Raw genomic sequence first — 27,246 nt, forward strand, 5'->3', positions numbered from 1 at the left:
TTCCTCCTCCTTGTATCCCTATTTTTACAGTTCTGTACCCTGCATTGTTGCCACGGACCAGTATGGATGACGTGTGCATTAGAGTGAAGAATGTGTTTAGAGTTTTGCTGAAAAGTCTAAGTGAGATTGCAAATTGTGTTTTACCATGTGAAATGGTTTAAGGTATTGACAACAGACTGCACAATTAGCTCAATGAGTTCAGGCAACTGAAAACTTTGTTCAGCCAATGGGTTTAAGTGTTTTAGCAATTGAGAAAAACTGTAACTGAATTTTAGGAGGAAAGGCATCAACATGATAAAGTATAAAGCCAGTTCATATGCAGCAAGCTCCTCCTCAGTGGTTCTTCACTGTTCACACACACAGAGATATACCATAAGAGTGAGCAGACACACATCAACAACTCAGTTCATCTCAGGTAAAATATTGCAATCATTAATTAACATTTTGAAAGTGTTTTTTTTTTTTTTTACATTGAAATGCCTATACATAGTTAAAATTATCTATCTTTTTTTACTTTTGTGATCGTTCACTCCAGTGATTGTTTTAATTGTTGCTCATTTATTAACATACTTTGGCTAATAAAATTTCATTTAAAAGTTTTGGGATTTGTTTGGATATTAGGCTTTAGAAAATAAAATCATGCAAAATATTTGCGAACAATGTTAATTTTATCCTCTGATTTTTCAGAAGAGAGAAGAAACTCCAAAGGCTTTCTTATTAAAACTACATTTATCTTAACTGTTTATCTCAGAAAATCAAATGATTATGAAATGAGTATATATTCGAGTATTATAAATCCTTTTTACTTTTGTATTTTTCTTGTCATATAATATAAGTTTGTCACTCTGGACAAGGGCATCAGCTAATGCGTTAAAAGGTAACACTTTATTTTTGATAGTCCAATTTAGACATTCTACAAACTACAACTAACTTTGAAACTACATTTCAACTAACGCTCAGAGTACCAGTAGACCGTCTGCTTAATCTCCGCTGACTCTTTATTGTGATGGTCAATATATTCTACTGACTATAAGAAACTTTGCAGCTACGTGTCAACTTTACCCTATTCGGACGAGATTAGTTTTTCAAGGGTAGATGGAGTCATGTAATTTTACCACATTTACCACACACCATATATTAATGGCCAGTTCACACAGGATAATAAATCTCAGTAAAACTAGCAGAAGTGTGAGGAGTAACGCGATTTACACACCGCCATCACCCTCCCGTCGTCATGTGTGTATTACGTTGTTACAGAATGAACATATATATATATACTGTATATATGAACAGTTAATTCCGGTCGAACGATTTATGAATTAAATTGATTAAATTCTGGTTGATAATGTTGGTAATAGGCACTTACCTAAAGCTAAAAGAAGTTATGTGCCTCTAAAAAGTGCGTTCGACCTTCTTTGTGATCTGAAAGGTGTGTGTAAAACACTTGAGGTTTGCCACAGACTTGTCCTTCTAGAACGCATCCATACTTGTAAAAATGCGGAAAACTACTTTTAAACACGAAATGCTGAATATTTACGTACATATTTACAGTGGGTCTATTCGCACGGGATTAGTATTATCTAAAGTAATTTTTCCAGACCTTTTTATAGAAGGTAAAAGTCGCCGTAATCTTTACTGACATTGTCAGTAATGATTACTGAGATTCACATTCAAACGGGACTAAAATCACTGAAAAGCTCTGGTAATAATTACTGTACCCCACCTCTCCATGTTAAACTAGTCCCGTCCGAATAGGGTTTTATTCTAACCGTCTACCACAATCTACTAATACTCTAATGAGAGTTAGTTGACATGTGGTTACAAAGTTACTTATGGTTAGTAGAGTGCCTAAAGCAGACCATAGAAATAAAGTGTAACCAAAAATAAACACTGTACTGTACATGAAAAGCAGAAAGAAGCTATCTTAAGTGAGTTGTGAACTGCAGGATTTGAATGCTTAATCACAGGTGAAAACTCTGCCTAGAATGGACACCAGCAAGGTCATCTCAACGGACAAAGCAACAGTTGTCATCCAAGTAAATCCACAGGTTATTTGTGATGATGGACAGGAGGCCAGAGGAGGATATCACAATACGCCTCTCACTGAATTTTTCAAAGCACAACCAAAGGCATTGGGGGTAATGCATTTAATGATGAATTATAATTATGTATGATTTTGGGAATATTTTAAGTTCCCTTTCAAAAGCTACAATCGATGCTGCGCTGCTCAGCGCATTGGGAACGTGTTTAATCGTGACCAGCTGTGAATATTGTGTGTAACATGTCAATGGAATTGACCCGGAGGTAATGTGTGTGTCAAAAACTCTCTCTCTATCACTCTATATCTGACCTCAGATCTTTGTTAGGAGTTAGTTTGCTATTGGCAGTGTGCAGAAAATTCTCATTTCTCAATCTTTTTCTCTAAAAATCTGTTAAAAGAGTTAAAGTTAAAAAAGAGAAGAAATGAGTCAACAGCAAAGTAAGCGTTGTGTTCCTCCATGCTCCCGTCCCATGTCTGAGCTGGATACACACGATTACTGCTTTGTTTGTTTGGGGGAAGAGCTCGCGGTTCTGGCGTTTGAGAAAGGCGAGTGCGAGCATTATGAACTGTTCACAGTGAAAATGCTGCGCTCTCGTCTGAACTATTTCCAGACCGCACCCGCGTTACCATCGTGGGGCTCTCGCATGGATCTGAGTGATCAGCAAGAGACGGGTCTGTCCCTTTCGCTTGCTGTATCACCAGATCCACACGTTTCTTCGCGTGATCCCGAAGCGCACTCTGGTGCTTCTTCGGCTCACGCGGAGGATGATGATTTGTCTCTTGGGTCTGTGGACTGTGAGCGGCCAGTCTCTGAGTGTTCCTATTGTGAGAGTAAATCTGTAGAGGAGTTGCAGGTTGACAGCTTGACTGGCCACGTGATCAAGAGAGCCCCAAACAATCTAAGCTGGGGGATATGTTTCTGTCCGGTGGCAGGGGGGAGGGACCAAAACATCACGATTGGTTCGTCATGATCGATCTGAAGGACGCATATTTTCACATAGAAATATTGCCACAACACAGGAAGTTCTTCTTCTATTCGGTCTAGCCTTGTCACCCCGCACACACACAAAATGCATGGATGCAGCACTGGCTCCATTACGACTCCAGGGCATTCACATTTTGAATTATTTTATTTATTTCAGGTTTATTTAACAGGGACAATACACACTAATAATACATAAATAAATGTACAGTGTGCCAAAATTAGCCAAAAGGCTATTTTACATCTGCTGTCCCTGGACAGATCTTATCATGTCACACCTATAAAATACAAAATAAAAGGATTGAAATAGTACATACAGGTTAATAAGAATACAATACAACAACAGAGGTTTCACCTATCTAAACACAAATGAGTCAGACAACCTCAGCAGAGAAGCACAAACAAACAAACAAACAAACAGGCAGGAAAGAAAAGACAGGGTAGCAGCAAGATTTCATGTCAAATGTAATGTTGACAGTCCTGACAACCTATTAGCCACTTCTTTAAGTTTAATTTAAATGAAGCGTAAGTTTTAAAATTCCTAATGTGAATTGGAATGAGGTTCCATTCACGAGCAGCCCTGACTGAAAAAGCTGTTTGACCAAGCGCACTCTTCCTCAACGGGACAACGCAGTCAGCTCTTGCTGCACTCCTTGTAGATCTGTAAGCATTTGGTGCTGTGTTTACAAACTGGCGCAATACCGGAGGAGCCAGTCCATGTAAAATTTTGTACACAAGACAGAGATCTGCATACATAATCAAATTTTCGAAATTTAATAGATTATATTTTTTTAAAACATGACAATGATGATAATATATGGATTTCCTATCAAGTACTTTAAGGGTTTTTTTTATATAGGGAGAGTAATGGTTTGAGAGAAGTGTTGCTAGCTTGTGACCAGGTTGTCAAACAATAGGTGATGTGAGATAAAATCATTGAGTGCATGAACATCAAAGCGGCCCTTTTTGACATGCAGCTACGGACATATCTAAAATTTTCCAGGTTGTATTTAATGCGATTACAAACCTTCTTAATGTGTAATTTAAAAGTTAGATTGTTATCTATGTATACTCCAAGGTATTTAAAATCTGAGACAACTTGTAGTCTCTCCCCTGCTACGACTACATCCGGTTCTGCACAGCGGCTTTTAGATTTACTAAAAAACATACATACAGTTTTAGATACATTCAGTTGAAGGAAATTGTAATTTAACCATTCTGTAATCTTTTGCATCAAGTTTGATAGCAGATCAGCAGCTTGAGCTGCACTGTTAGCATGTACAAAGATTACGGTGTCATCTGCATACATTTGCGTGTTGGCATTAGGACAAACATTTGGCAAGTCATTTACATACAAAGAAAATAAAAGTGGACCCAAAATAGAGCCCTGTGGGACACCTGCAGATAAGGAACTATCACCTGATTGATGATTCCTAACTCTAACAAACTGAGTCCGATGTGTTAAATAAGATTCTACCCATTTAATAGTGCCTGTGTCGAAGTTAAAAGTATGTAACTTAGATAGGAGAACTCCATGATTAATGGTGTCAAATGCTTTTTTTAAATCTAGAAAAACAGCACCAACAACCCCTCCTCGATCCAACAGTGACTTGACTTTGTCAACGAAATAGCAATTGGCGGTTTCTGTTGAATGATTAATACGGAAGCCGAATTGATATGGATGTAAAGAATAGGAACTAGTATTTAAATTATTTGTCATTTGTTCTAAGACAAGTTTTTCAGCCACCTTGGAAACCACCGGCAAGATACTAATAGGTCTGTAGTTGCAGATGGACAAGCGATCACCTCCTTTAAATACAGGAAAGACTGCAGCCAACTTCCACACATTTGGGAACAATCCCTGAGCAATTGAAAGGTTAACAATTTTCTTAAGTGGGTAAACTAATGATTCAGAGAGCTCTTTCAACATAACAGTGTTCATTCCAATGACATCTTTAGTTCGAGATGGCCTCAGAGATCTAATCACTCTCACAACATCTGCCTCAGTGATATATTCTATGTTGAACGCTGGCTCTGTCTGTTCGACTTGACAAGGAGTGTTCTTATATTCAGAAGAAAAACATTTGATTACATCGACGATTGGTGAATACTAGCACAATCGCGAGGGATGGCGCTTCAACACAGAGACATTGTGTTAGCTCATCTAGTTTCTCTAGGGTTGAGACTCAACACCAAGAAAAGTGTTCTTTCTCCTGCCCGTTCTTTCTCGAGAACGACTTATCTCGGGATCGTTTGGGATTCGATCACGATGCGGGCACAACTGTCTCCCGCTCGAATCGAGACCTTTCGGCTAACCATGAGCAAAGTCAGGCTAGGCCAAGATCACACTGTTCGTCAATACCAAAAGATGTTAGGTTTCATGGCTTCAGCATCCACGGTGATTTCTTTGGGGCTGTTGCACATGAGACCGTTTCAGTTGTGGGCTTCGTGCACTATCTCTGTGGCTCAGACCCCGGTTCCTCACCTTGGGTCCCACTCTAGGGGCGTTTTGTTGTCGCAGGTTGTTAACGACAGACGCCTCCCTGATGGGCTGGGGAGCGGTCTTAAGTGGTCGTCCAGCTCAAGGGGAATGGGAGGGTCATCAGCTCGATTGGCACATTAATTGCCTCGAGCTGATGGCTGTATTTCTGGCCCTAAAATACTTTCTCCTTCAGTTGAAAGGCTGTCATGTCCTAGTGCGGGTGGACAACACTGCAGCAGTCTCTTACATAAATCACCAGGGAGGTCTGCGCTCACGCAATTTGAACAGAATAGCGAGGCAGATTTTTCTCTGGGCCCAGGGAAAGTTCCTGTGACTCAGGGCAGTTTACATCCCTGGGCATCTGAATGTGGGAGTAGATTTACTGTCCAGACAGAAACTACCGATGGGAGAATGGAAACTCCACCCAGAAGTAGTCAAACAGATCTGGACCAGATTTTACAAAGCGGAGGTGGACCTCTTCACCTCCCATCAGACAGCGGAATGTCCCCTCTACTTCTCTCTGAGTCACCCTGGGTCTGGACGCGATGGCGCACACATGGCCCAAAATGCGCCTGTATGCGTTTCCTCCAGTTTCTCTGCTCCCGGGAGTTCTAGCCACAGTTCGCCAACAAGGGTCTTGCCTCCTACTGATAGCGCCGCATTGGCCGAACAGAGTATAGTTCTCAGAGATAATCTCTCTCCTCGACGGCTCGCCATGGGCGATTCCGGAGAGGAGGGACCTTCTGTCTCAGGCGGAGGGCACGATATTCCATCCCAAGCCCGACCTGTGGAACCTTCATGTTTGGCCACTGGGACACTGGGCTTTCACCTGGTGTTATTGAGACCATTCTAAGTGCTAGGGCCTCCTCCACTAGAAAGAGTTTTCGAAAGGTGGTGTGTTGTACATAATGCAGATCCGGTCAACTGCCAGATTGCTTCAGTGCTGGATTTCCTGCAGGAGAAATTATCAACAGGTACATGCCCCGCCACTCTTAAGGTTTATGTGGCCGCTCTTTCAGCTTGCCACGCCTTGGTTGACGGGGTGCCACTCGGGAGACATCCTCTGCTCACTCGCTTCATTCGTGGGACCAGACGACTGAGGCTTCTGGTAAGAACCAAGATCCCATCATGGGATTTAGCTATAGTCCTCGAGGGTCTGGTTGAGACCCCCTTTGAACCTCTAGAGTCAGCGTCTGATAAACTTCTGACCCTAAAGATGGTTTTTCTTATGGCTATAACCTCTCTAAAAAGAATCAGGGACATGCAGGCTCTGTCAATATCGCCATCCTGCTTAGACTTTGCCCCAGGAATGGTGAAAGTGATTTTGCATCCTCATCCTGATTACCTGCCTAAGGTACCATTCTCGGCTGTACATCCGGTCACCCTAGAGGCCTTCTGTCCTCCACCGTTCACAACGCCGGAGCAGGAGAGATCTCACAGGCTGTGTCCAGTCCGAGCTCTTCAGGCCTACGTCCACCGCACTAGCCAGTGGCGTAAGTCAGAGCAACTATTCGTTTGTTATGGGGGCAGCAACAGAGGTGTCAAACAGACCATGTCACATTGGGTCAGGGATGCTATTGCTCTTGCTTATGAGGCGCGTGGCCAAGCTTCGCCAACGGGTCTAAGGGCTCACTCCTCCAGAGGGGTCGCCTCCTCTGCTGCTTTGGCAAGAGGTGCCCCCTTGCAGTTTGTTTGTGATGCGGCAGGCTGGTCCTCTCCGCACACATTCATAAGATTTTATAGTTCGGATATTCTTGCCACTCCGGGCTCTCATGTCCTTGAGTCGACATCACAAGCTAGTGTCTTGGGCCTTCTTGCGTTCTTGTGAGCACACGTTGCTGCGTTCTTGTCCAGACACCTTCAAGCACGGCGGCGTGGGTATTCTCATACGATGACGTCATCGTCCGAGGCTATATTACCTCCGGGTCAATTCCATTGACGTGTTACACACAATATTCACAGCTGGTCACGATTAAACACGTTCCCAATGCGCTGATCAGCGCAGCATCTCGTTCTGCTTTTTCAGGGAACAGGGTTACAGTCAAGTAACCCGGAATGTATCTAATTTTCTTTTGTGATAAAATTAACAAAAAATAATACGCTGTTGTCATATGTCCCCAAGTTAATAGATGTGTTTGTCTGATTGCCTTTAGACTGTAATGCATACAACTTTAATTTAGCTGTGTGTGTGTGTGTGTGTGTGTGTGTGTGTGCACCAAAACATAAAGAATATGCCATCTTGCAAAAATATAAACACTTGACCCATATCTGCCCTCTCTAGACTGTCCAGATAATGACTGGAGTGATGGTTTTCTTATTTGGTATTGTGTGCACCACCAACATCTCCTATAACAATTACCCAGCTTTTTCTGTCTTAAGTGGAATAACTTACTGGGGATCTTTCATTGTAAGTTTCATTTAATGGCTTTGCTTTATTGCTTCTGATTTTAATTCCCATAATGAACTGTGAAATGTCCTGTTTGTCTCTCAGTACATCAGTGCTGGATCTCTGTCTGTTGCTGCGCAGAATAAACTTCATCTCTGTGTGGTATGTACATACAGTATAATGTGCTGTAATCTGTTGCTGATAATGCTTCTTTTGTCACATTGTAATGGGGCAACAAGGCCTTTGTGATTGTATTTTCATCCCTAAACACTACAGAGCACGTTTCTATACCATCCTCTGGCTTTATTTATGTTTTTTTTTTTTAATGAAAACTTAGCTTTCTTAGAACAATGAGACATTCATCCTGTAAAGATGTGGATAGGACATCTCACTCATTATCAATTTACATATTCAAAAAGTTAGTTTAGGACAAGTGTACACCATCACTATTTCACCTTTCACATGTCAGCTTTTCTTCCTGCAGGTGAAAGCTTCTCTTATAATGAACGTGATCAGCGCCATAACTGCAGGACTCGCCATTCTTCTGCTGTCAATAGAAATGGGATTGATTTCTGAACTAAGTTGCTACAATGTCTATGATAGTACTCGCATCTGCTCAAAAAATAAGGTATTAAATGTACAATGTGCAATACTATATTAATGTTATCTGCTCAAATTAGTTATGTTCACTAAGAAAATTACTATTATATCTGTGATGAATCAGACATGTGGGGCAGATCCATTTGCAACAATTTAATAAGAAGTCTCAAGCAAACATAAAGCGTTTCAGTAGAAGGATAACACAAATGCAGATATGCTTGAACGGTCCAGGCAGGAATTCAGGACAGTGGCTAAACTCAAGGTCAGAGACAGGCTCGGATCGGGACAGGCAGCAGACAACAGGAAAACCGGAGACAGGCAGGGTTCAGGGGCTGGCGGCGAGAATCAGAGTCCAGGTACAGGCAAAGGTCACTTGGCAGGCAGTAGAGAGGTTAGAAACAGGCTAGAGTCACTAACAAGGACAATCAGGAAAAACCAGAGAGCGCTCGAACATGAAACACGGGGTGAGACACTACTTTGCACAGGACCCCGAGTTAACAAGGCAGATATAGCTTAGGGACCAGAGTTCGTACAGAACAGGTGTAATGCAATCAGAGCGTAACGATTCATACTAAGCTGAAGTATGAGACACTTAGTATTCAGGAGAGAGAGCACGGGGCTGAGAGCGCAGGGGATCACCAGGGCTAGACGCCGTAACAATATCATCATTTACTAATTGAAAATTGTGTTTTACTAATAAAGATTGTGCTGGTCAATCTCTTTCATATGCCATTACAATGACTAGCACTGGAAATATAATGCTTCAAAATGACATCACAAAGTACTCACTTTTGTTGCCAGCTATTTTGACAATAATATATATATATATATATATTCACTCAATATAATTGATGGGATATTATTTGTGAAACAACTTTCATATGATCATGTTGAATATTTTTTAGAGATATGATCTGGGGATCGTTGGGATATTGCTGGTGTTCTCCATCCTTCAGTTCATCATCTCCATCTGCATCTCAGCATTTGCCTGCAAAGCCACCAGCAGCAATGACTTTACAGTGGTTAATGTGGCACTAAACCAGTTAATGATTTCACATCATGCTTCATTGTAAACTACATCCTTTTTCCTATTGCTAGATTGTTGAAGTGGGTTAGAGAAGGTTTTTCCACTTCGTTAATTTAACGATGATGTCTTTGTTAAAGCTTCATTTCCATGGACGTTTAGTTTGTATGTTCCTGATTTTCTTAATTCCTGTTTCCTAGTCTAGAAACTGTGGTTACTACGGTGTCTTGTTTAGTTCTCGTTATCTTGAGTGTATTTGAGCCCTCAGTTTCATTCGACCTCTGTACTTTATGTCTGTAGTGTGAAGCTGTCACTGTTGGATTACTGTTTTTGTTTTGTTTAATAAAGTAAAAAGCTGCAGTTATTTATCACAGTATAGTCAGTCTATGTGGTGTGTGGATCTCATTGGTAAAATTAAAACTGATATTAAGTGTGAATGTATATCTTGTCTGTTACTTCCCAGGGATACTGAGTCACAGTGAGGCAATCCAACCAAGGTTGCAAGGAATTACAATCTCAAGTGTAAAACTGGTTTTCAGAAGATGAGATCAAACCCCCTGCAATACAACAATAAAACTCAGTAATCTGGAGAGAAGACCTCAAAGACATCGCCTTGCCCAGACTTCTCTCCTCACCCATCTATGCACCCGCCCTCTCCAGCAGATTAAGATTAATACAATTAAAACTAAGTTCTACTAAATTAAGTGAACTTCACAGAAGCGCTGAAAAGACCTACACACATTATACCTTCTCCCACCCGTTGGACACTGTCATTGGGCCAACGGGTGGTCCTTACATAAGCCAGGGTTTCAGCTGTTACAGGAACTCAACTGAAAAAAAGAGAATTGAGAATTGAAAGAACATCAAATATGTGTTTACATCAAATGTTTCCTGACACAAAGACATGTTTGTGTGTCTAGTGTCTATTTTAACCTATAATAATTATAATTACAATAAAGACATAAATTAAACTGCCTAACCATTAAACCCAGCTTCAATAAACAAGAAGTTGTCCCTGTGCATGAAAATAAAACATCATTAAAGTTTGTGGTCAATTCATCTTCTGTGTCCAGTCTCAGTATCTGCCAATATTTCACTAAACTAACTAAATAGTAATTGGTAGCTTGTTGTGACAAACATAACTGGAAAGCAGGCGATATTTGACCTATATGCTATTTTCTGCTCATGAAGGGGCAACCTAAATCTTCTAGATTGTACAAGTATTACATTAAGTTTGATACAGCACTTCCCACGCTTCTGTTAACAAGAGCAAAGTTACAGTTAGCAGAATGGAAAGGAAATAAAGCAACCACAATGGTAAACTGTCTTTCACCTCATTGTGAAACTAGGGCAGTCCGCTATAGTTTTCTACACTTGTTCAAATCAAGACATCTATATGATTCACTGTTACATTTCTACATTATACCCTCACAATTATTATAATTTTCCAGAGCAATTTAGATTAATTTCAAGGTACCTTGGGTGGGTGTAATGTAGAAATGTTTATCAGTTAAGAAATAAATATATATTTTTAGTAATGCCTCAGTGCTCCAGTGTCCCTCTCATTTGTGTTACACTCATCACTCATAGGGGATATTATAAATCAAATCAGCCATACAAAGATACAGAAAAATCCCAACTGAATTGAATTAATAAATAATTTAAAGCCTTTCTCCATTTTTAAATAAATGATTGCCCAACAATATGATTATTTTGTGTGTTTTGAACACAGACACATCTGCTGGTGCTTTTCAGCACAGATTTAGTTTCATTTCAACAAATGGCTATAATTTAATCAACGTTTAATTTTGATCTATATGTAAAGCCCTTTGACTTTAGGAGGAAAGGCATCAACATAATAAAGTATAAAGCCAGTTCTTATGCAGCAAGCTCCTCCTCAACAGTTCTTCACTGTTCATACACACACACACACACACACATACAGGTCTATGTGGATTAGCCAGACTTTTTCTCCAAACAGGCACGGTGGTGGTTTAGATGGACTACCCTTTCCTGAGGTCCTAGAGCTATGGGAGTTTTATTAAAACACTCAAAAAAATTTGAAAAAAATTCAGGACACTTTAGACTTCAGATACACCCAACATAGCGTGATACACACCACCCTAAAACTATTGTGGTTTTTTAACTAGAGACCGTTCTCCTTTTGAAGAATATGTGACTTATAAGGTCCAAACAAACATTATGGGGACTTTAAAGGGACAATGACGTCACTTAAATAATTGCTCATTAACATAAATACACATACACAACCTGACACCACCAAGCATTAATGGGACTTTATTTTATTTCACAACTCACATCACCATTGTTAGTTGGTGACACTGACTAACAGCCAGATAACAGCCTGTAAGAGCTAAACAATAGATTATCACACAACACAAGTGCCATGACAATTCTTACCCAACTTTAAAAGACCCATGGTTGCTCATAACAAAAATAAATAAAATGAAAAAATAAAAGCTGTTTTACAGTTTGTTTTTGTGATGGCCTCTTTGTCAAACTATAACAAGCAGACAACAACTTGAAGCCACACTTTTTTTTAAAAACATTTAAGGAACATGCTGATTTTTGGGACTTTATCTTATTCACCGTATCCCCCAGAGTTAGATGAGCACATACACACACCCTTTTCATCTCTGTGCGTGCCGTAACTGTCTGACGCACACACCGTTAGCCTAGCTTAGCACAAAGACTGGAAGTAAATGGCTCTAGCTAGCATACTGCTCCCAATAAGTGACAAAATAATGCCAACATTTTCCTATTTACATATTGTGATTTGTATAGTAACATGAGACACAGCATCTTCTAACCGTATACATACTTGGAACTATATTCTCAGAAGGCGAAGCACTGTTGGGCAGAGGGATTTACTCCAACTCTCTGCTCCTCTCCACGGGGCTTCTCAGGGGCTGCGAGCAAATCCCTCCGCGGAAGCAGCAGTGCTTCGCCTTCTGAGAATATAGTTCCCAGTATGTATACGGTTAGAAGATGCTGAGCACTTATAAGTCCCAGTAGTGAAATTTTAGATTTACGTTAAAATTTGTAATTTGATGCTTCATAAATATAAACTTAGTGTCAATACACACCTTGACATAAAAAAAAGAATATGATTTAATGTAAAATTATGAAGCATTTGTAGGTCCAAATTCAAGGTTTATACTGTACTACATTGATAAGCCACAACATTTAAACCACTGATAGGTGCGGTGAATATAATTTATTATATCAGTAGAGTGGCACCTGTCAAGAGGATATATTAGGCAGCAACTGAACAGTCAGTTCTTGAATTTCATGAGTTGGAAGCAGAGAAAAGAGTAAAAAGATCAACAAATCTGATCCATTGAGGCACCACCTCACAACCTGACACTACAGGACACATACAGGGGTCTTGTGGAGTTGTTTTGGCAGCATGAGGGGAAACTACATATTAGGCAGGTGGTTTTAATGCTGTGACTAAATTAATTATTTGCAATACACACTGATCATTGTAAACTAAATATAAACGTAATTTTTGCAACCCTTGATGATAACAGATTAACCTACAATAAGATGACAGAAGAGGGGTAATGAGAAAAGACCCAAACAGATATGAAGAGTTGTGGAAAAACAGCATTACGAAAAAGTCAGTGAAGAATAAACAAAAGAAGCCAGAAGACAAAAAATACTGAAGGCCTCAAATTAAGTTTGTTGTTACAATAGAAATACATACATGTATAAGTATTTGAAACAAGAAAATATTTTTTACCATCAATACCTCTACTATCTTTGACAAAATACCTTTGTTTTTCCTTTACAGTAACCTATTAAAAACATTATTATTTAAGGTTACTGTCATTACCGCAGCAATGATTTATTTTTATTATTAATCAGCTTTTTGTTTGCAAAAATTATTTGAACACTTCAGTAGAGATGATTTACACATTAAAATGATAATATTTGTCATAAAAAGCTAAATGTTTTATCTTTGGCGTGTATGAAAGCAATTGATATAAGGTAAACATCAACATTTTAAACGGAATAAAGAAAATCATAAAACCCCCTAATTTTATATTACTTTTTACAAAAATGGACAAATCTTGAAAGTAACTATGTAAGTGTAATTTTTTTTAAATAGAATTTAAAAAAGAAGAGAGTTTAAATTGAACATTATTGTAATGTTGCGGTAAGGACATTTAATAAAAAGAAGAGATGAAAACCATAAAAAACAAACATATTCCACGTTAAAATCTTAATGACTACATTCAATTTTGTATACACCTTTTCATGTATTATGGACTGTGATGGTTAAAATTAAAATTCATTTTTTCATTCAAATTCATTCGAGTTTTTTTGTTTTTATTTTGGGAGAGTCAAAAGTGCCCATAGTTGCAGAAACACAAGAAATTGCAGTTTACTTTTCTTAATTCACTTTGGATATCAGTTGATTGCTCACTCGATGTGATTTCACCAACTTTACTAGCCCACATTAGAGTGTGGACAATATGGAGTGCATTGAAGTCATCAGCATTAAAACAACATTTTTAGAATGCCTTTGCTGTTCATCTATTTATGTGGCCAAAACTTTTGATATTTGAATTAATTGCAGTTAGTAATACTACAATTAGTAACATGTCTTAAGTTATTTTGACATTGTACTTCAACACACCGTATTTTAAATGAAGCAAAGACTATGGGGGTTTAAGGTCTGATTCTCAGTTTAAATCTGATTTCATAGGGTTAGCTAAATAGTGTTGGAACTTGGTCTGAAAGTTTAGTCTTGATATTGAAACTGTATGCAACAATCAGCCTAATACTACTTTTAAAGGCCATGTTGCAGGGTTTTTTTTCTTCCGAAATTAATATATAACCTTGTATAAAAATACCATATGAAAAGTTAATGCAGAATTTTAAATTGTTTTTCAAGACATACAGGCACAAATTTAGTAGAAATCTGTGACGGTGTTGAAAAAGCACCATCGCGTCATATTACGTCACGTGAGGGAGTCGTTTGCCGGGCTCTGCTTAGCTCAATGCAGAATAGGCTGGTATTCAGCAGGAGCGGTCGCGATTCAGTGTGTTTTCTGTTTTCAATTAATCATCATCGTGGTAAATTATTGTGAATTATGGCTGTCAGACTCCGGGCTGGTGCTGTTCCTTCGGTGCACAATGTCCTGGCTCCTTCATCGGGTCGCCCGGTCCGCCTTCAGCTCGTAGTTCAGCTCGACGGCCGGAGGGAAACATGGCGCTCACGGATCCGTCGGAGATCACTTTATTTATTGTACATCTGCTTTACAAAATCTGCCTTGTCTTTATTTAATCCATGGCATGAACATATCCTACATAAACTTGTAATGTAATGCATTTAACGTTGTGTTTGTTAGTCTGCAGCCGAAACACATTATTATTAACACAATTATGTTCTATTAATTTTGTATCTGCACAAACCATTTTAATGATTGTGTTGACTGTTTCTACATAATTATAAAGTTTATATACAGTAAGACAGTTGTTATAGTGATTATTTTGTATTCATTGTCACCAAAATGGAGCCATTCAAATCTTTATTTAGTCCCTCTTCCTCTGGGAACTGTCTCCTAAGAGCTGACATACACAACACACGCAGGTAAGGGTCTAAATACAAGCTTTGCTATTGCCTGATACATGATAATAATCTGTACAATGTGATCTGAGCATAGTCTTATACATAACGTTAGGCTATCTCGGCTATATCTACTGTATAACGTTAAGCTAACAACAGTAACAACATGATGATGATGATGATGATACCCGTGAAAGCAGTGGCGGAACTAGAATTTTATACAGGGGGTGGCCACTGCTTCTTTCGGGGGCACACACACACACACACACACACACACACACACAACACACACACACACACAGTAATCAGAGGTATTTGTGCGCTCACTCTCTTGATACATGTATAACACAAGAACCATTAGTGTATAATCACAATATAAATGCCACAGCCATCAACAGAACACACATGAACCAACATTTTAAAAGGTCCAAACCTGTATAAACTTCTTCTGCGGAACACAAAAGAAGATATTTTAAAGCATGCTGGTAACCACACAGTTTTGGTTCCCATCAACATCCATAGTATAGAAAGAAAAAATACTATGGAAGTCAAAGAGAACCCAAAACTATTTGGTTACCAACATGCTTTAAAATATCTTCTTTTGCTCTGAGCTGTTGGTGGTCCTGAAGTCTGACCACACTGACTCTGACTAGCCTCAGTATAGGGAGCTGCTCTGGGGTCCAGTGGTGATGCAAGGGTTATCTTAACTCTTTCCCGCCACCATTAAATATAAAATAAAATAAAAAAAATTGTCAGCCACCAGCGATGTTTGTCAAAAGAAAAACAGACCCTCTGCTTTTAAACAAAATAATCAGTTTTATTCTAGCTTCGTGCATCCTTTTTTATCAACACTTAAATGTTGGGAAGTTTCATTAAAAAAGCAACATGAGCAAAAAGCTGAGATTTTTATTTATTTATTTATATAAAAGACTAACGTTACATCCAGATCAGATTCAGAATGATGATCAAAACACAGATGAGTAGATCGAGTCCATCAACGCCCCCAAAACTTCAGTCAGTGATCGCATTATGATATCGCTAGTTTCTGCTTCTTTGCCTGTGTTCTGATATGGAGGTAGGCTACTCGTTCAGGAGATGTGTATAGTGCCCCATACCTTATAACAGTGAAAACACAGAAAGCCATAAACTCGTCAATGGCGGGGAGAGATTCATTTAAATTACACTCATAACTGTACATTAAACTCAACTACCAGTCTAAGTTACCAATTTGATCATTGCTAGCACTATTCTGAATTGAAGTAACTTAACTGAGCTAATCGATTTCAACCAAATCTTAACTCGCTGAACACTGACAGCTGTAACCTAACGTTACTTCCCCACAATAGCTAAACATTTGTATGCTGTAACCGTAACGTACACACGGCATGGTAAATTATATGCGTGTATTACTAGCACAGGTGTATGCGTATTGCGTACGGATTGTTAAATTGCGAACCGATCTCTCTCTAGTCTGATCTGGTAGCCTATTGCAGTCTTATTTACTCACACAGCGTCTCATAAAATGTATTCAGAGCAAACAACCCTGACGTTAAACCTTAAAAAACTTACTTCAAATATGATTTTTTCTTATTCTTCGGTATCTGCAAACATATTCTCTCGTCCTCTGAATACGAAATATTTTGTCCGTTTAAAAACTGCGCGCGCTGCCGGCGAACGTAAAAAAAAAAAAAAAAAAAAAAAACGAATACAATTTTGGGGTGGCCAATCGGATGTCAGGGGTGTCCAGTGCCCCCCCGGACACCCCTCTGGCTCCACCACTGCGTGAAAGTGCACTGGAACGGCAGTCAAACCCGTGAACTCAGACTAGATCGATGTACTCCCAGTGACCAGTCGTGAGCCGTGGTTTGAAGTCGTGATTTACGTGCTCAAAAACCTGCCAGGAACGCAGCATAACATTGTTCTCTCATCGAGACCCCTGCCCTGTTCTCCTCATACCACAACTCAATTAACGTTAGTCTCTGACCGCTGTTCTGTCTAATCCTGGCCTGTCCCTGCTCTCTTGGCTTCATATCAGGCTCATAATTCATAAATAATAGGCTGAGGTCCGTCATACGAGTAAACATTTAGACTACAGCGTCCGAGTTGTCATTGCGATCCATTGATTTCCTATTGTTTACTTTGACTACTCTCCCCAACGTGACGTCACTGGTTTGGCGGTTTTCAAATGCGGAAGTAAAATTCTCACAAAAACGACTCAAGAAGCCTAAATAGAGTTTTATAAGTATATGTTTATATTTAAATCTAGTCTCTACATTATTTTTCTATACATTAGGCTCACTGGGTAACTTGCAACATGGCCTTTAACCTCTTAATCTTCCAGATTTTGTGACTCAGTCATTCATTTTTAGTCTTTTAACCAACTTGCTAAAAAGAGAATTAATAGAACGTACTCATGGGCAATCAAGAGAACATATGAAGAGAAGGAGGTAACTTTACTTTTATCTCAAATTCAGTATACATCTCCTGATAATAAAGTGAAAAAGTAAGTAAAGTATGAATTTCATTGTTTGTATGGTATAAAACACTGTGTTTCTTTTGTGCATAGACAATAAACCTCTTAAATCTGAATCTTACCCTCAGAGGGAGGTACGCTCTTCTCACTTACTGTGGACGACACAAATGACACTGATCCTGTTGAACACAATATAACAAGTTACTTTTGTCACAGGAAAAAAATTTTTTTATCAGCAGTGACTTTAAATTGTATACATATATATTTTTTACTTTATTCTATTTGTGTTGTGTATTTGTCTTATTGAACAGTTCTGTTAAGGGAGTTGGGCAAAATAAGAATTTCTTTTGTGCACAGACAATAAACCTCTCCAATCTGAATCTTACCTTCAGAGGGAGGTACACTCTCACTTACTGCGGGCGACACAAATGACACTTATCCTGTTGAACACAATTTAACAAATTACTTTTGTCACAGGAAAAAATAAATTTTATCAGCAGTGACTATGAAGTGAGTTAACATACCAAAGCCTCCCATGTCATGGTCTTGCTCTGTGGTTGTAGAGTCAAAATCCATAGGCTCCACAGTTCCAAAGTCTGATGCTGTGACTTCTGTGTTGCTGTTTTCAGATTCGCTCCCACTGTCTTCAGCGTCACTTAACGCAATCTCATCTGGTAAGGCATCTGATTAACGCGCGCATTATCTGTTTGACCCGTTGCCTAGCCCGTAGTTGGAGAGATAACGGTTATGCTGCTTTCACACCAAACGCGAATAGAGCGTCTGGCGCGAGTGATTTCAATGTTAAGTCAATGTAAAGACGCGTTTACGCGCGTCTGGGTGTCTCGTGGTGTGACTTAGGCGTTTAGCGCGGCTCGGTAGACATCTGTTTGAGCAACTGGCTCATGCAGTGCAAAGAAAGAGAAATATGTGGTTTTTCTATATTCTTTTCTATATTCACATATTTTCTATATGTGTTTAATAGACATGAACAAGTTCTTTGAAAAACATGTCTGTTCTTTATGCTCTATGTTTAAGGTGGTTTCAGTAATAATAAATGTAAATTGTTCATGTTCAGAAGTAGTGAGCTGCCCTGTCGTGCGAAAAGGTAAACAGGCTCGTGCAAGTAAATTGAGTAAAGAAAGAGAAGTAATGGAAACCTGGTATTTCTATTTCTATTATTTGCAAATAGTGATTAATCCTGATTAATCCACTGAAAATTCTGATTCATTTGATTAAAAAAAAATAATCATTTGACAGCCCTAAAAATAATGTTAAGTAAAATTAAATAGTCAAAGTCTATTTGCACTGGCTGCAGTCATGACCTCATCTAAATCAAATGTCTGCGATTTAGCACCTACTAATGCACTCGCATTCACGTAAAGTAGACTTGACAAGTTTGGGTGAGTAAGGGCAAAACGTACACTTTATAGCAGAAACAAACTGCTGCAAAAAAAGTTAGCTGCCATACTGTAGACTTAAAGGGGTCATGACATGTTTTTTTTTATTTTATTATTATGTTCCCTTAGGTGCAATTATAGTATTACTATAGTTTTTTTTTTTTTTACAAAAACTTTTAAAATGTAGTGATTTATGACCTTTTCCCACCCTGTTTCTCATCTTCTGATTCAAACAGTCTGTTTTGGGGGTTTCCCCTTTAAGAGTTCAGTGTTAACGCCCACTGTTATGATTGGCCTATGCATCAATTATTAACGCCCCCAGCCAGAACATTTGCGGATTCAGCGTATTTAAAAAGTACTTTAAAGTTTTAAATACATTACTTACAGTTTGCGTCGTCGTTGTTGAGCCCAGAATAGTCGGCACGGACTTATCTTTGAGCAACAGTTTTCTGGCAAAGCCAGCATCATTTTGGGATTTGTTCTCAAAACAGTCATCCTTCAAATGTATAGAACAAACGCTTAAACTAACACTGCCGTGACTGGGACGTCCGCAAAAAATAAAGTGCATCCATTTTTCCCTGACGACTGGATCTTTCGGCAGCGTATTCAAAGATGTTGTTTGTCCACAGCCAGGAACAGCACATCTGCGGCATCGTGATTTCCCTGTAACACAGAGTAGACCCACTCGCTGTCCGTCGACTGAACACTTGTGAGGCGCGCGGGCGCGACAATGATACGAAATGAGCGTAGTTGTCTTGTGCCGGAGGCGGTCACATGCAAACGCTGGTACGTCACTTCGTACCGTGACGTCACTTCTTACCATGGATCCAGAACGAGCTGTATTTAGAGCTTGATTAAATAAATGATTCGTTTATAATGGGGAGGACGTCTTAAGCTATGAAACTTGCAGGACGTTTTAATGACACAAAGACCTCTTATATACCAAAAGATCAAGGCAAATTTGGTTTCTCATGTCATGACCCCTTTAAGTTTATATTTCTGAATAGTAGTACTCCACTTATATTTGGACATGAAAGGTGGGGTTTTTTTCTCGGAAAAGGATGCGGACTATGCCAAGTCTAGATGTTTATAAATTAACAGTTAAAGGAAAAAACAAACACTCAGATAATATCTACAAGGGCTAATTTCTGTACAAACCTTCAATTTCAATCTCATCCAGAGACTTCCCCTGCATGCTGGACAGGTTTCCTTTCTCCATTGACAAAAGGAGTTTGGAAATCTTAGCCAGTTGTGTTGTGGGAACTGGTAATCTGTAGAAGTCACAGTGAACACGGATGTCGTGACCCAGGAAATCCGCAACCTGATCAAGTTCGTTATTTTTTAAATTAAGGACTTGTGAGAGTGTGGCAACATGTTTCCGGAGTTGTGTTGACCTGAGGAACTCGGGGTGCTTTGCTCCACACTGGCTTGCATGAACACGCAAACAGTCCTGTCCTCTGTAGTGGCTCATTGATGTTGGTCTTGCAAACAGGAAAACATTTGTGGCACAAACGCCACATTCAGTTCTTCTACTGGCAAGTAGTGACAAAGCATCCACCACACTTGGTGTGAGCAGAACTGCAACCTTCCTGCCCCTTTTCCCCATGATTTCAATTCGGCTGAAATAGTTACAAAGCTTCTGTTCAGTCTTCGACAACCCCAGTGCAACATCTTCATGGAGCTTTGTGTTGTCCCTTTCATGAAAACTTTTGAGGCGCATTTTCGAAACCTCCCCCGCACGTCTTCTATTGAAGACAATAATTTGTGCAAGTGTGAGTTTCGCAAGTTGAGCATAGTTTTGAGTGCTGGCCTCTTCCTTCAAGCTGCAGAAGGCACTTTCTGCAGATTTCTCAAGGTACTGATGAAGGATCTGAACATCTTCAGTGAAGGGCAATGTTGATGCTTTATTGTATTTTGCATCACTCAGTGTGTTCAGGGCTCTGTGAGACACCAACTCAGACCACCTGGAGGTGTACAACTTTTTGAATGTGTCAGTGTACTTGATCAGTTCTTCATCTTCTGCCATGAGTGCCCTACAATGAATAATGTCCGCGATTTTACGCAGTGTATGCCCCAGTTTGAGCGCAAGGCTTGGTTTCTGGTACGCGTGTCTTTCCTCATCAAAACCTGAAACTTTCTTTACTGCTTGCACAACTCTCTGGAAATTAGCAGGTTTAACAGCATCCTCTAGGTTGTGTACTGAGAACTTTGTACGCAGGCATAACAACAAACGCCCCACTTCACGGAGCTTCTGTCTAATATATTCATATTTTGTAGGGTCTTGTCCATGTTTGTTATAGAGTGACTGGGCGAATTGAATAATAGAGAAGTCATTTCGCACAACTGAGGCCACCTCATCTTGTTTCATAACACTAAGAAGCTTCCACACTCCACTTGAGATCTGCTGACAGGATGTAGACTCCAGAGCTACAGCCAAGCCCAGTACTTTGGTTCTCCCAGGTGTGTCAACCAAATCATCGTTTTCAGGCTTAAAGGGGCATCTGCGGACATGTCTCCAAAGCTCCTTACGTATGTACATCCCTTGACAATACATGCAGTGAATAAACTTTCCTGCCAGTGCTTTAGCTTTTGGCTTTCTCTTCACTTTCAGTGATCCTGCTCCCTCTTTCCCTTATTCCTCATTTTTTCTAATAAGATCTTGCGCTCTTTTGAGTCCTCAGGAAGGGAAAACGCTTGGACAATTTCAGTGTGTGTCTTGTGTGTTTTCAAGTGGCGGGAAATTTTGCTTTGTGGCTTACCACAAACATAACAGTAATTTTTTTTACTCATAATCAGATGTGGTAATTCTTGTTCGTGAGTCACAGCTTCATCCTCTAGCATTTCCTTTGAGTCTTTGATAGAATTCGCTGAATTAGAGGTGTCAGCAGCATTGGCAATCGTCTTATTTTTAAGGGGAGGCCAACATTTTTAAATACTGGGCACAACTGGGGTGCCTGTGTCTGACCCAAAAGATGTTCCAACATCAGGTATTACTTGAATATGTGCAGCTCTTGCCTGACTTGACTGTAAGGGTATGCTGGCATCTGAATCACATTCATCATCGTATTCTGACTCCGAGTCAGGAATGTATTCCTTGTCAGACATGTCCTCAGCATCATCAGATGATATTTGGTCCAATTCTGGATGTAGAATTTTGTCCTGATCTGACAGCAGATCATCCTCAGAACCCTTAGGAGACTGCTGCGCCTGAATTGGTGAGAAAGCTAATTATTTTACATGATGATTGAATCTTATGGACAGTTCAAGTTCAACACTCACTCAGTGAATACTCACCTGTGCTGTGCTGTTAAAGTCATCTCTTTTAATTTCCTTGATGCAGGATTTATGCCAGACCCCTGAACAAACTGTAACACATTTTGAGTAAAATAATGTTAACACTGCAGGTCTATTTAAGTGGTTAGAGCACAACATATATACGCTCTATACTAATTCACTAAATTTCTAACCTGTGCATCGATAGCCAAGCCACTTGAAGGAAGATACGGGTCCCACACAACTAACACACTTGTCCAAGGATGATACTGTTGCGCACACCAGGCGGTGTTTTTGACACGGTTTGCGAAAAATTTAATTGTAGTATTTATTTATGCCACATAGTTTGGACAAAAAGATATTTCATATTTACATGTCGATATCCAATCACTTTAAATCCAATACCAATGTGACATTTAATTTACCTCATACATATTACCCTTTTATTGCATTGCATTTTGTTATCTTATTTATATGCAGCTTATTTATAGCATATCCTATATGAAGATATACCTTCATATTTTTTAATTGTAGATGGGGAATTTGTGGTTAGCCTCAGTGCCAGGTACTGACTACTAGTAGCTCAGTATAACTAATAGGGTGCCTTTCCATTACATGTAACCAAACAACTTAGAATTCACTCAGGAGAACTCCAGTCAATTTTACCATTGAGCTAATTTTTTTGTAAATTTGGAGTGCTGTCAATACAGAAACAACGACAAAAATCGGTGTTGCCTACTCTGAAGGAATCACTCAGCATGGCTGGGCACTTGTAATGACACATCAAGGATGTTAAGAGGCTAAAAGCAGGTTTAAAACTTGCCCCATTCAAGTCAACAGGGTGCAAATTTTAAAAAGAGGATAACACGGTGTAGGCAACACAGATTGTTGTCGTTGTTCTCTGTATTGACAGCATTCCAAATTTACAATAAAATGAGCTCAATGTTAAAATTGACCGGAGTTCTCCATTAAACCCAGATACAGATCCAATGCAGGCAGTCCAAGTGTTCTTAAAAACCAAAGTGATGCCTCTGGTGACAGGACCCTCTAAACTGTACGGACCTCCCAAGTCATATTTGAGTGGGGTTCACTGTTTGAGACACACACACACACTCAGATATTATACTGACTGAAGCTTGAAAAAGCATGTTTAGACAATGTCCCTCCATTTCATTGTCCACATAGAGCATGTTCTAGTCAGGTGACTGCGCGCACTCACACACACACACTGAAATAGGTTGGTAGATTTAACATTTTGCCACAAATAACTTCACTAAGTTGTACATCAGATTTAATTTACCTCTCCAACCTTGGTGAGTGGGCCGAGCTCTGGACTAGTCTGATTCGGGTGGCTGACGGCTGTATGGATGCACTTGCTCTCAGTTGTCAGCTGTAGAAGATGAAACAGAGATAAAGAACAATAAAGAGAAAGTCCTGGGAGCGTGAAACTAGAGGACATTTGACATCTGAACAAAGAAATAAACCATTCTACTGTTGACAAAGACAGGGGAAAACCTCGCTTTAAAACTCAGACAACTTTTCTGATATTAACAATCAAGATATTTATAAAAATCTTTGTGAGGATATACCTCTTCAGTATCATCAATTGTGGATGGGGGATTTGTGGTACCACACATTTTTGGAGCCATTTCGTCATCAAGGCCCTGTAAAAAAAGAAGAAAGAAAAATTATAATAAATATCTTGAAGACAAGATGTTCCCTCACTTCCCTGTGTAGCATTCAGTGAAAAGATATCATGGCTGTATTTCTGTGAGTGTTTTGTGGAAAACATGTTGTCTCTGAAACAGTTCTTTAGTCACTGAACAGGCCACATGACTACAGTCTAGACTAGGGATGGGCGATATGGACGAAAAACCATATTGCGATATACATTGCAGCCTCTTGCGATAACGATATATATTGCGATAATTAAATTATAATAAAACCATTTCAGAACAGTTAACACAGACTAGTAACACTAGTAACTCAGAAGGTCTGAAAAAGGTGACACATTTCTCCTTAACTACTGCGACTTAAAATATATCTTAAAATTAAATAAAACCACTTTTCCTAAAGTAGAACAGTAGTCTTTTCAATTAATGAGATGTATGTATGCATTCTTTATAACTACTTGCATACATCATTTTTATTCTTTCAAGCTGACATATTTAAATAGTATTATATAATATAATATAATTAAATAGAATTAATCCTTAAAGCTATTAACAAGCAGTGAATGCTTTTCTTTTTCTTTTGTTGCTTGATCAATATTAAGGACACAGACCGGGTTAGGTTTATTACTGTCACTTTAAGACATCGGATCATTTCCAATGGCATGCGGATCCAGAATTGCACTGATGCACATCCGATACACTCACAACTGTTAGACCTAACCGACATCATTTACGTGAATACTCTCCAAAACCGACGTTTAGACAATGTTGTGTGTATTTGTCCATTCAGACACGAAACAGAGCTCAATTCAGTACTCGCGCGCTGTCTATGGCTGCACGCTTCGGTTCGGGTGTGTGCGTGTGCACAAAAAGATGAGAAATGAGACATGCAGCGCATGCCAACTCGTGTCCCGCTGGGTAAGTTACATCAGCACGTTACACTACAGTATCTAGATATTAGCCATTCTCTGGTATCTACCACAAACGCAGGACATCAGTTCTGAATGGATCGCTTCCCAAATGACTCGCGTCAGTCGCGTGATGTACACAGACCTTGTACAACCGACCTTTTAGACCAGCTCCTCCGTTCCGCTTTCAGTCGTGTTTACTCAAGATGACGGCGTATATGATGCGTTGCAGCCGGTTGCAGCTCGTAGCTCTAAATTTTGCGGGCAGATTGCGTCATCAACATGCATTATCGCAATAGAATTAAAATCTCTATAGTAGGCCAATTTTGTATCTTTTATATCGCATATCGTTTATATCGCCCATTACTAGTCTAGACTATGAAAACTATAGTCTGATGAATACAGCATTTGATTACTTCGTTGTTTATCTATTGTCAGCCCACTTGCTAAAATGATTGCACTTCTAGAATAATTGACTAAGCTTTTACAGTCAGTGACTTTTTAGTCCTTTTATACTTCTTAGATTTGCTATGATTCTTTTTAAATGACATCTTGTCATGAATTTTCGTCAGTGCTGTTGAATGGGTGCCTTTCCATTACATGTAACTAAACAACTTGGCATTCACCATACAGATCCAATGCAGGCAGTCCAAGTGTTCTTAAAAACCAAAGTGATGCCTCTGGTGACAGGACCCTCTAAATTGTACGGACCTCCCAAGTCATATTTGGGTGGGGTTCACTGTTTGATACACACACACACTCAGATATTATACTGACTGAAGCTTGAAAAAGCATGTTTAGACAATGTCCCTCCATTTCATTGTCCACATAGAGCATGTTCTAGTCAGGTGACTGCGCGCGCACACACACACACACACACACACACACACACACACACACACACACACACACACTGAAATAGGTTGGTAGATTTAACATTTTGCCACAAATAACTTCACTAAGTTGTACATCAGATTTAATTTACCTCTCCAACCTTGGTGAGTGGGCCGAGCTCTGGACTAGTCTGATTCGGGTGGCTGACGGCTGTATGGATGCACTTGCTCTCAGTGGTCAGCTGTAGAAGATGAAACAGAGATAAAGAACAATAAAGAGAAAGTAAGTAAAGAGAAACTCACTGACAACTTTTCTGATATTAACAATCAAGAGCAAGATATTTATACAAATCTTTGTGAGGATATACCTCTTCAGTATCATCAATTGTGGATGGGGGATTTGTGGTAGCACACATTTTTGGAGCCATTTCGTCATCAAGGCCCTGTAAAAAACGAATATATATTGTAGCCCTTGGACTATGAAAACTACACTCTGATGAACACAGCATTTGATGACTTCATTGTTTTTGTTCTACCAGTCTGTAATGGTCAGTATCGTCTTTACTATGGTGTGCTGGGTAGGTGGTGCAAACAAAATCTATAAAAATCATGTTCCACCTGAAGCTAGATGGAAAATGTACAGTATTTTGGTATGTGAAAAGTTCTATTCTTATATGAGAACTATCAATTTCACAGTCAAATTTTCACCTTGCATCTCCATGGCCAGTCTGAGTCACCATAATTATAGGTGATCTCCTCTCCTGGACTTATGCCTCGAATTGCAAACAAACAGAGATGGGGCTTCCCTTGCACAGTGAGGTACTTCATCTTTGCATTAGGGTTTAAATGGTCATCATTCACAAGTCGGCCGAGTGACGAATTCTCTGTTGCTGCATCAACACTACAAAAACACAAGTAACATTTTCAAAACAATCTGTTTTTATACTAATGCAATGTAAATGCAAATGTAGAAAACCTGACGTGAGAAAAGATAGTCATCATTCTGATTAGATTAACCAGTGACATACGTACCACCACAGTTTTCCATTAAAATGGAACTCGAACAAACACTTTGAGGTGGTCATGGTAAATTATCTGTCTCCTCTCATATTCTTTCTTGCTTATTAGATCACCTCTGTATTCCAATAGAAAGTCTCCTTTTTCAAACGGAACAGAGGCGAAGATGCCGCGACCTAATTCATCAAAGACAAAACAACAAATAAGTGGCAAAAAGTGATATAGTTGAAACATGATTAAACAATCAGAAGATTCAACTTACATTTTACAGCATTGATGTACTTGATGTCAAGTCCCACTTTGTCACTTTCAGCAGTAACATAAAATCTCGCATCATCCTTTGGATTAATGCGTCTACGCCGCTGCATGTTTACGGTGTACAGGTGTCACAGCCTAAATTACCAAATTACAATGTTCACTGGGACAAGCATGATCAGAAAACAAAAGTCTGGGTAAATTAGTAATGTACATAGTTATGTATCTGGACAGAAGCCAAATATTTTATTGATTCTTTTAATACATTAAAAAGTGTAACAGCATTTTTCTCACAAAGTAACA

At 39.3% G+C, this 27,246-nt stretch overlaps 2 protein-coding genes across 9 annotated transcripts in view; one reads left to right on the plus strand and one right to left on the minus strand.

Annotated features, from left to right (window-relative positions):
• Positions 1 to 19,567, minus strand: part of bpifcl (BPI fold containing family C, like) — a 210,383-nt gene extending 190,816 nt beyond the window's left edge. The window contains exon 1 of the mRNA XM_079618938.1: positions 19,370 to 19,567. Within this exon, the coding sequence (XP_079475064.1) occupies positions 19,370 to 19,552 (183 nt within the window). The 5' untranslated portion in view covers positions 19,553 to 19,567. The remainder of the gene's footprint in view (positions 1 to 19,369) is intronic.
• LOC307001941 (membrane-spanning 4-domains subfamily A member 4A-like) lies at positions 343 to 10,575 on the plus strand. Of its 8 annotated transcripts, XM_079619041.1 has the most exons (8): positions 354 to 415; positions 837 to 877; positions 1,985 to 2,138; positions 7,787 to 7,912; positions 7,997 to 8,053; positions 8,376 to 8,519; positions 9,397 to 9,533; positions 9,979 to 10,575. In XM_079619041.1, the coding sequence occupies exons 3-8, from the start codon at positions 1,986 to 1,988 to the stop codon at positions 9,995 to 9,997; spliced, it is 636 nt and encodes a 211-aa protein (XP_079475167.1). In that variant the 5' UTR covers positions 354 to 415; positions 837 to 877; position 1,985; the 3' UTR covers positions 9,998 to 10,575. The 8 variants fall into 8 exon arrangements, with proteins under 8 accessions (XP_079475165.1, XP_079475161.1, XP_079475168.1 ...); XM_079619039.1 differs by lacking the exon at positions 837 to 877 and having other exon boundaries at positions 343 to 415; positions 1,968 to 2,138; positions 9,979 to 10,573; XM_079619040.1 differs by lacking the exon at positions 837 to 877 and having other exon boundaries at positions 356 to 415; positions 9,979 to 10,573.
• Positions 19,568 to 27,246: the final 7,679 nt, after the last annotated feature.

The sequence above is a fragment of the Phoxinus phoxinus genome (genome assembly GCF_949152265.1).
Source record: "Phoxinus phoxinus genome assembly, chromosome: 7".
Taxonomy (NCBI): Eukaryota; Metazoa; Chordata; class Actinopteri; order Cypriniformes; family Leuciscidae; genus Phoxinus; species Phoxinus phoxinus.